Source organism: Monopterus albus, unplaced genomic scaffold (genome assembly GCF_001952655.1).
Source record: "Monopterus albus unplaced genomic scaffold, M_albus_1.0 scaffold51.1, whole genome shotgun sequence".
Classification (NCBI taxonomy): domain Eukaryota; kingdom Metazoa; phylum Chordata; class Actinopteri; order Synbranchiformes; family Synbranchidae; genus Monopterus; species Monopterus albus.
In genome coordinates this window covers 6916131-6926170 of record NW_018127931.1, presented here as the reverse complement: position 1 = coordinate 6926170, position 10040 = coordinate 6916131, and the positions used below count along the sequence as shown (strand labels likewise).

At 38.1% G+C, this 10040-nt stretch overlaps 1 protein-coding gene across 1 annotated transcript in view; it reads right to left on the bottom strand.

The window, feature by feature from the left end:
• Window positions 1–406: 406 nt before the first annotated feature.
• mpped1 (metallophosphoesterase domain containing 1) overlaps window positions 407–10040 on the bottom strand; it is an 87607-nt gene continuing 77973 nt past the window's right edge. Inside the window, exons 5-6 of the mRNA XM_020601428.1 lie at window positions 7376–7489; window positions 407–4475 (exon numbers count right to left, since the gene is read on the bottom strand). Of these exons, the coding sequence (XP_020457084.1) occupies window positions 4464–4475; window positions 7376–7489 (126 nt within the window). The 3' untranslated portion in view covers window positions 407–4463. The remainder of the gene's footprint in view (window positions 4476–7375; window positions 7490–10040) is intronic.

Sequence of the window (10040 nt, the reverse complement as noted above, 5' to 3'; positions counted from 1 at the left end):
GAAGAATAAAAGAGTATATGAAAGCTAGTTGTATTAATGGCAAAGTAAAAAGGCATCCGCAAATAAATTACACAGTCTCCCCTGGGATTACTAATGTAATTATTTGAATGAGGGCTCTCATTTGAATGTGCAGAGGTGTGGAAGACCTGCGGAACAAAATGGGAGACAGAAATGGAGCGGCAAGGGTTTAGCTACTGGAAATTAACTCGTTGCTCTGGGCTCTATAATTGATACAATACACAGATATCTTTGACTGGAACAAAGGGGAAGAAGCAGGATGAGAAAAGTTTCCTCGCCACCTCAAATTTTTTTTTTACCCCCTAGAAAAAGAAATAATGGAGAGGAGAGACAAAAGGGAACAGTGAAGATGGAAATAAGGAAACATGATCCACTGGTCACAGATAAGGTTTTATTCAATCGGTGAATTATCTCTCAGAACCAGCAGAATCCTTGGTTTTAAGAAGAAAAGTACTTTACATCTTTACATTTGTCTCCAGGAGCAACGCAGTACAATTTTGCTGCTGCTGGACCTTCATTTTCTTATTTTACTTTCTGTCAAAAAAAAAAAAAAAAAAAACAACAAACAAATAAACAAACAAACAAAAAAAAAACTGGAAATGTCCCCAACAATATAGGTAAAATACAGCACCCCTTTCATATCCATAAAAAAGTCCTGAACTTCAAAGCCACCCAGTATTTTTGAAATTTTAAAGATACAGCAAATAAAAATGTCACCAAGGACACAAGTTACTTAGTCCTTTATAACGTACCACAACAATCTACTTTCAGTTTTAACTGTCAGTCATTCTGCCTCTTCCTTTTTTCAAATAGTGTATATTTCATTTGGGGGGAGAAAAAACCTCTTCATATGCAGATTGTCTGAGTTGAAGAAGTCATTAACTCCTTTAAGCATGCCTCACCAAATAAATCAAGAAATATTACAGCACTTTTTTCTTAGAAAAAAAAAACAGGAAACACACAACACAGCTATTGAAGTAGAACAGCATCAAAGTGAGAGACATCTAAATGAGGACTGGAACTGGAGAGTCAGACCAAACAGAGAGCTTTTCATGAAACTCGAGATGAAAGTTCCTCCCATCTTTTGGTTTTAATAGTTCATTTATTCCTTCCATGGACATTTTTCTTCATAGACACTAATTAAATTTGTGTTTTAAATGCTGGGTCTGAGCACACTCTTTTGCTATTTCTATTAAATACACTCCCACAGACTCACACACCCTCTATCCTGCTTGTACGGACCCTTCTAACCCTGGTTTGAAATCTTCCAACCTTAAGCCTAAAACACTGGTATTTTAAAGCGGATCACAATATGTTATTCCAAAACCACAGAGATTTAGTCAATAATTTGCAAATGAAAACAATATCTGTGTTTAAAAGACAAACTCATAGCAGCACAGTGGCTAGTATTACATATATGAGTGTTTTTTTTACCTTTACCAAGAATTTGTTTGACTTTTATTAACATTTTTAGTTTCCAACCTTTTTTTTTTATATTTGTTTGTTTTTGTGTTTTAATTATCTGAAATGAAAAAAAATGGTACAACCTTGTGGCCCTTTGCATTTTTCTTGAGTTTGTCTCTTAATATCTGCTAGCATTCCAAGCTAATTATCTGCTACTTAGTCTTAACATGTTGTAACATTAGCCATTTGTCTCTGGACTTTGTCAGTGTTTTCAACTGGTCCCTCTAGCTGTTGTTAATTAGTTAAATCTGACCAAACAAAACTACCATAAATTACATACTGGCTCAGGTACTTTCACTTTAGCCATATACTGTAACTCTGTGAGGCAGAGCATGGTTAAAACAATATTTCCTGAACAGTTATAATATTCAACTACCAAAGCAGTAGTTGTCAAATTGAATGTGTTTACTTACTCGACAAAATGAGGAGGAGTAAATCAAACAGATTCATTTGGGATTAGTTGCAAGCTGTTCCATGGTTTATTCTTAGGTCACTATTAGGGTTACATCTAACAATTCTTTTCATTATTGATGATTACTCATTATCCATTTCAAACAGCCAGCCGTGAAGGAGCTCTTGACAGCTAGAAGTCCAAAACAGTGGTTGCCAGACCAAAGAGGTGGCGTTCAAATTTGATTCAGATGTAGCATTCTTGCTTCTTGATGTGTTAGTGTATAAAGCTAACATGTTTGTTTTGATAGCATTAGCAACCTAGCCTGGTCACAATTTTACCTTTGTGTCCATTTAATATGATTTTAATTTGGGAGTAATTCCAGCTTTGTGTAAAGTTAGTGTTTTGTTAACACTGTTCTGGATCGTCTCCTCACTGTCAACCTCATCACTTGACATTGTGCCGCTTCTGTAGAGCCGGGACTCATTAGTCCGCTAATGGTAGCGTCAAACTGGTGGCTGCTTTTTGTACCGTTTGTTCCAACAAGGCATCTGTAGTTGGCGTCGTTGCTAGGAAACAAGACATGTCAGCTAGTTTTGAGTCTCACTAAACCCTCTAATGGCTGAAAATAATTTAGTAAATGCACCTTTAATTAACTTAACCCTAATCTTAATCCTTATGTTAATATTAACTCTAAATGTGCCCCTTAAAGAAATGAGGATCAACCAACATGTCCTCAGGGCCTAAAATTTAAACTGGTCCTGATAAAAATGGTGTAACACGCACAGACCCTCAGGCATCAACATACAGTACTTGGACTAACAAATGCTCATACCTTCCACCATTATCCACAGACACAAGTTTGTTGGTGAACACTTCTGCTGCACTGTCCTTTTTTGCCCATTTGGAAACATTAAGACGTCAGCTGGCACAGTGAATGCTGATGTGCTGAAGAGAGTGAAGCAGGAGCAAACTGCAGCTCCAGGGAATGTTCGTACATAATGTCGGAGAGCAGGCAGATCAAAGTGTGACTTGGTTTTGTTATGTTAAACACATTCAGAGTTTCACTGGCAACGGCCTTATTCAGTAAATAGAGCAAAGAACAAAAATAAAAAAGATGCTTTCTTTTAAGCAAACTGCTTAGGGACATAAAAGAGTTAATAATCACCAAATGGGGCCAAGCGGCTTCACAGGGAAGAAAATACCATAACAAGCATTTACATTACTAAGAAACAGACCAAATGAAATACAACAACCACACATTTCCGGACACAAATATTTAACAAGATTCTGAAAAGCATAGCAACAACTTGGAAATCATTTTTTTACACTGACAGAACATTTACATAGACCAGTTACAGTACATTTAGTTACAGCTTCGCTCCTCTTGAAAGAGGATAAAAAGTTCCATCTCTCCTGTGAATAACACGAGGGAGTATACTTGAAACAACCATCAATGTTCAGAAGTAGTGTTAGCATGAAGCACCATTGTGTTGCATGTTTCCTGCTGCCCTCTAGATGTTCAAGAAAAATGGACCTCCCAGTTGTACCTAAAAAGCTCAGCTAGTCACTCAAAGCATGAAGGATGATGTGGAAGGGAAAAATAAGACAGAGGAGAAAAGGCAAAAGAAAAGCTATGTGAAGGAGCAAAAAGGGTAAAGAGAACTGGAAGTGCTGCAAATCGTTTCCTCTGTGTCCTCTCCCCGGCCGAATAAAAGTCTTACTCAGGGATGTAATGAGACCCAGGGGAGCAGTGTCAACATGTTTGACACCCCAACTCTCACACAGCCTGTGGCAGAGACCTCTCACTGCCCTCACGCACTTGCTTTGATCTTACATACACACACATACAGTACATACTGCGGACCAGAGGAGGAGAGAGAAACAGAAGGAAGAGAAAGAGATTGCTGGAGCGACTGGAGAAGAAATGAGGGAAAGAATTGAAAACGAATATTTAAATGTAGAAAGGAAAAAAAAAATCTATGAAAATTCCCCTGGCAAATGTTCTGTTGCTGAGTCCTAGGTTCCTGAGTGCTAGGCTAAAACTCTACTGTAGACAAAGTGTTGGGTTGTTTCACTGCAAGTTCAAATGTTTTCAGTTAATTTCAAGTGAAAAAGGCCAACAGGGATGTCGGGGTGTCTCTTTTGTCTCTCTGAAAGCCACAGAAGATTGTCAGTACAGTAAAAGAGAACACAGAGTTTGTCCGCATGTAAAAGCGCCTCTTTGCTCATCCATTTGTCTTAGACTCAGTTAGTAATGAAGAAAATATGGCACAAAAAATAACATCAACAGCGTGAGGGAGCATCCCGTCCAGTTCTCTCCACAAACGGACTCTCCAGGCGTGTACCATGTTGTGTCACCTTAGAGACACACCTGCCTAATATTTACAGAACTCGGTCCGTTCTGCCCGCCAACCTCACCTACCTCGCCTGGTGCCTTTCTCCTGATTGGTGGTATGAGTTTGGGGGCGAGCTTCCTCTAGTCATGTGTTCCTGGGGTTGGGAAGGTCGAAGACGATGGGTGGGTTCATGGGCAGGAAGTTGACGGTGCAGGCGGAGGCATTGATAAACGTTGTGGTGCCGTCGGTCATCATGCCATAACCTGAGAGAGGAGGGAAAGAAGTGATTAACTTACTGAGACTGTCAAGACAAAACTACTCTTTGTCATAAACCTTTACTTGGCATTAAAGAAAGCACACAGTAGAGCAGACAGCATCATTATGTTGTAATCCTAACCACACCTGCACAGTGAATGATTATGGTTTTGTATTTAGGAAAAGAAAAAAGTAATGCCCCATATTTTTTCTGACACTCAGCTTTTATTTTGAAAATTTAACTGACTGATAATGGGAAAAGTTATTTTAGAATATGCTGCACTGCATTTAAAATCAAATCACAACTTGACATTATATAGAATAAAACACAGTGGAGGATATTTGCTAATTGCAGTTAGGGTGCAAAATTATGCATCACGGCAAACTCACAACATTCATCACATACATACGAGGCATGTAGTACAAACCTAAATTTGCATAAAAATGTACTAAATGTAACCCGACAGAGCACAGAAGAAGTGTTTTCTGCTTCTGAACAGAGAATATTGGTTGAATATTACTGTAAATTATTCCTATAGAATGATTCTGTTATATGAAGAAATATTAGTTACACAGCCTAATGTTTTTAGTTAAAAAAAATCAGATCAGCAAATGTAGGCATGAGAGTGTGACACTAACACCACTCCAGTTAAAACAGTTCTACTTCAAAGCACTTTAGATCAATGTGTCTTCCAAATGGCAGATGCTACTAGTGCTACCACTTTGTCAAGCAGAGGTTATAGCCACTATCATAAAGTACTACAGTTTAACTTTGCACTATGTGGGATTTTTTTTTAAGTGCAGGTGTCACTTTCACTGCCTCTTAGAACAGAACTATGCATGTTTGTGTTGGTCCTTGGAATATATGAATACAAAGCACACTGATGAGATTTTCTACATTCCTGAATCTTTTTCCCAGAGTCCTCACAATAATGAAGTGTGCTGCTTTCAGCCTATTTCTCTGCTTACAAAATCTGATCTAGTTTCTAATCTGGTTCTCTCTGATGGGGGACTGCTGCTCCAGGGGCTCAGCATTGACCTGATAACCCTGAAAAAAGTAATCCTCAGTCCACAGAGACAGGCTCTCTGCCCTCGCTGGCCTGGATGAAATGCTGATAGGGATGTGGCTGCTCAGATGTTCTCTAATCCGCAATTTAATCATTTCCTTATATAATATAATATTGTACTGTCTCCATATTCTCCAAGGTTACATGAGCAGAAATGACTTCTCAGTGAATCTGCTTACTATTAAAAAGGTTTGATTTATGGTAAAGGACATGGCTTTCCACCTATCTGCACCAGTATAATAGAGAATGGAGTGTTTAGGTGTGAAGATGTCAGAAACAGCTATGCAGTAGAACATGAAAATGTGTGTAAGCTGCAGCAGATACTGCGTTGATCTATGCTCAGTATATCATTAACATGAATGCCAGGCTGAAAAATGGGTAAACAGTATTTTGTAAATAACAACAGTGGAAATGAGTGTATATCTCCACTACAACCCTGAGGAAAAGGCATTGCACCATGTTTGTGTGTGCATCAGGGCTGTAATAAAAACCATAAGTCAAACCTGAGTAAGCACTGAGGCCAAAAACTGACTGATGTGAGGATAGGTGAAATGTGATGGGAGCAGGAGATGATATTAATTTGCCTAAAGTTTACATTATTTGCTAAAATTTTAATTATAACTGCAAAATAATGTGTTTATATTAAATTAAATATTTTTGAGAGTATGATTACACACATTTCTGATTCTGATTTGTGCATGCAACTAAATCAAAATTCCTATAAAATCTCAATTTGTTTATATAGCACTTTAAAACAATGTTTTGTTGATGTACTTCATCAACAAGACATTGACGCTACCATTCACATATATATGATAATAAAATAAATAAAAACAGGTTCATTACAGAAAATAAAAACAAATCCTACACAGGTGACATAAAACAAAGTCAAACAGAGGATATCAGACTCAACCAAGTCTTAAAAGCCATAAAGAATAAATAAGTCTTAAGCAGAAATTTAAAAAACTGCCAGGTCTGTGGCGGCTCTAACACTGAGAGGTAAACTATTCTATAGTTAGGTGCCACTATGGCCAACGCACAATCGCCCCAAAATTTGTGCTTAGACATTGATACCGCGAATAAAAAACAATTCAGTCCTTGCTGCTTGTTCCACTGTATCAGTTTACAGAGGTATAGAGGTGCCAGTCCATTTAAAGCCTGAAAAACAAAAAGCAACAACTTAAAATCAATTCCAAAAATGAACTGGAAGCCAGTGGAAAGGCCAGAATAGGGGTTATATGGTCGTCTTTATGTGTACTTTGTCAAGAGACCAGCAGCAGAGTTTTGGACCATCTGAAGGTGAGAGAGTGAAGAGTGACTGACTTCAGAGTACAGTGTGTTGCAACAGTCAACTTCACATCGAAAATGAAATTGCCCAGATAAATAGCAAAGACACACAGTGGGAAGTGAATGGAAAACTGCTAAATGACTAAACAAACAAACTGGATTCAGGCCAAGAACAAGAGGAATTGAGTCAAACCAGCCACAAGACCAAGCGACAGCAAAAACACATCTCAAAATCAGACTGGAGTATATCCAAATTATAAATAATAATAATAATAATAGAAATATACTATAAATTTGTCAAAGCTCTGCATGAGAAATTAAATTCACAGATTTAAATGATGAATTATTAGAAGTGCTAAAAGAGGAGGGTTAGTAGAAATAAAACAGTTGCAAAACACTTTTCACCTTTTGTGTTATTTATAAATGTAAAATTTCAAAAGTGAACTGTGCAAGTTGTATTTTACACACACAGTGGATTATCATGTGACCCTCTGTTGTAAGAGCAGAACAGTATTGTGTGTGGGTTTATGCCTTTTAAAATCACATGCACAAACCTTCATGAATGTGTCCAAATACGTGTAATTTGGGCTGGACTCTCCTCTGGACCGTGTTGAGCAGCTCCATGCACCCGACACGTTGCATCTTCTTCGGGACCCAGTCCAGGAAACCTGCACACATTGACATGCAAATCAAACACACCTCACACCAAACACGCTGCCATGGAAGACCATGACAATGCATCATATTTCATAGGTACTATACAATAGACCTTGTAAATATTGTATTACAGTGACTACAGATTCGTTCTTTTTATTCAAACTAAGCACCCCCCCACCCCAAAAAAGACCAAAAACAATCAATATTAATGGAAATTAAAATGTGTTTTATTGCTATGCATGTTGTCTTTCTTTTTTACATTTATTGTTAAACTCTCATATAAAAAACTTTATAAAAAACTAAACTGGGAACAATATTGATCATATTTGGATTATTTTTTCAATGGGAAATTCTGTAGTTAAATGTGTCTAGATGAAAATTATACATTTTATCTCCCTTCAAAAGGTGATGCATTACATTTTACAACAAAGCTCTTCATTTCACACTCCTTGTCTAATTGCAATCTGCACATTGCAGCACAAAAAAGACTTAAAAAGCAACCATAGAAAATAAAAATCAATCATAGCGACACACAGATGCAGACTTCACAGTGTGTGTGACAAGGATGAAGCACTGAGTGTATATGATTTAGTGGCTACTGCGTGAGGAGGGATGCTGCTGATGCTGAGTCAATAAAAGCATCAAGTCAGAGAAATAAGAAGATTGTGCCTCCATCTTCCCTGCCTTCTGTCGCTCAGCCCAGACAGGAATATGTAAGTAAACATGAAGGAAGAGAGAGAAAGAACAAATAATCAACAAGGGAGAGAAAGTGATTCAAGACTAAAACTCCTACTAGTAGTGCCCTAATGACTGCTAACCTACAATACAAAAAATGGCTGAAATAAATTATTATTTTGATTGTATGTTGTGTCTACCAGAAAACAAAAGTGCCCATTGTAAATTTTAGGGCCCAAGGTGACACTTTGAAATAGTTTATTTCCTGCATGAAATCCAATACCAAATCCCTAAGGGAACAATAAAGTATATGTTAACACAGTTCAGCTCATCAACCAACAGCTACAGACCCAGATTCATTCTCTGGGGAGCATGAAAGTGTCCAGAAAATACAAACTGCCCGTTTGATTTTCAAAGTGCAAAAAGTTCAGTAGGCCAACAAAACCTGTAGTATTCGTCCTCTGGGGACCATGAATATCTACAGTAACTCAACTTGAGAGGCAGGTCCAAGCCAAGTCTCGTGTCATTTGATATACTACTTATTTATTATTTGACTTATTATAGTGAAACTTACTGTACTAAAATAACCAAAATTTAACAAACAATTGTTTTTTTAATGGAAATAGTTCCCCTCAGCTTTTTGCCTTCAAGTCACATTGAATCTTAAGCTTTCAAGCCAAGCCTCACAGCAGATGATTCCAAATTGAGTCTTGCACCCTCATTTTGCAACTCACGTCCACCTCGAGTCCAAGTCTCGAGTCTCAAGTCTTCAGCTCAGGCTTAAAACACTGAATTCAAAATTTGGTGAATCATTACCAGTCCAACATTTCACTTTTTAAATAGTGGAATTAATGAAAAAAAATAATTGAAGCACCCAAAACTATGCACATAACAGTTCAGCTGTGGGCATTGTCCAGTACACTGACTCTCTAGGGATGACATTAAGATTCTTTATACATTTCTATTTTGTAATTACCAAACAGAGTGATAAACATCTCACCGAGGCAGATTTAATGAGTCCTCTCATACTCAAGACAGACATTAAGACTTTTATGTTCTTAGCTGGCAGTGAATCATTCATACTGGTACAGTAAAATGATACAGTCTGACTTCTGAGTCCTCTAAATGTATGTACCTGTAAAAGTCAAACTTTTAGTATCAGTACCCTAAAACGCTTAAGTGTATTTTTTTACAAGCCTTGTGCCGGTGGAAGTGAAGTGAGAAGTTACGAGGGCTTTTTGTGTCTCAGGGTATTTTACTCTAATGTGCCACTTGTTTCAAAGCAGCTGCTACTTTGGGCACGAAGCCTGTTTTCCTCTTTTTGTCTCACTTTCTCTCTTTCTCTCTGCTGTTAACTTCTTCCTCACAGCCAGATAAGGAGGCCATATTTTTCCTCTCTAGCTGCCGATCTGCCGCTTTATCGCGCCTCCTAAAAGACAGGCGCTTTTGCCGCAGTGCGAAAAAAATGTCTTGCTTGCACTCCTTTTCCCTTCACCTTGTCATTCATTCTTCATCTCTCTATCTTCTAACAAATACTTTGAAAGTGGAGGTATTTCCTGCTGGTGCTTTAAAGAATCCATGCATCCACTTTATCATCCACACTTTTGTCCTCCATTCCTTTTTCTTTCTCTCTGCCGCCATTCCCTCCAGTCTTGCTGCAAGTGTTTGTGTATGTGTGTCTCATGCATTAGTAGCCTGCTGTAGCTGCTCCATATGCTGGTGGCTTACAAGCAGATAGCTGGAGACACTTGGCTAAGCTGAATGGAAAATAAACGGCCATGTTCGCAGCCGAGACGCAGACATAGAAATCAATCACATACACTCATCTGAACACCACAGCTGCAGCGGGAGATGAGGTGTGAAAGTGTGTGTGCGAGAGTGACAGAG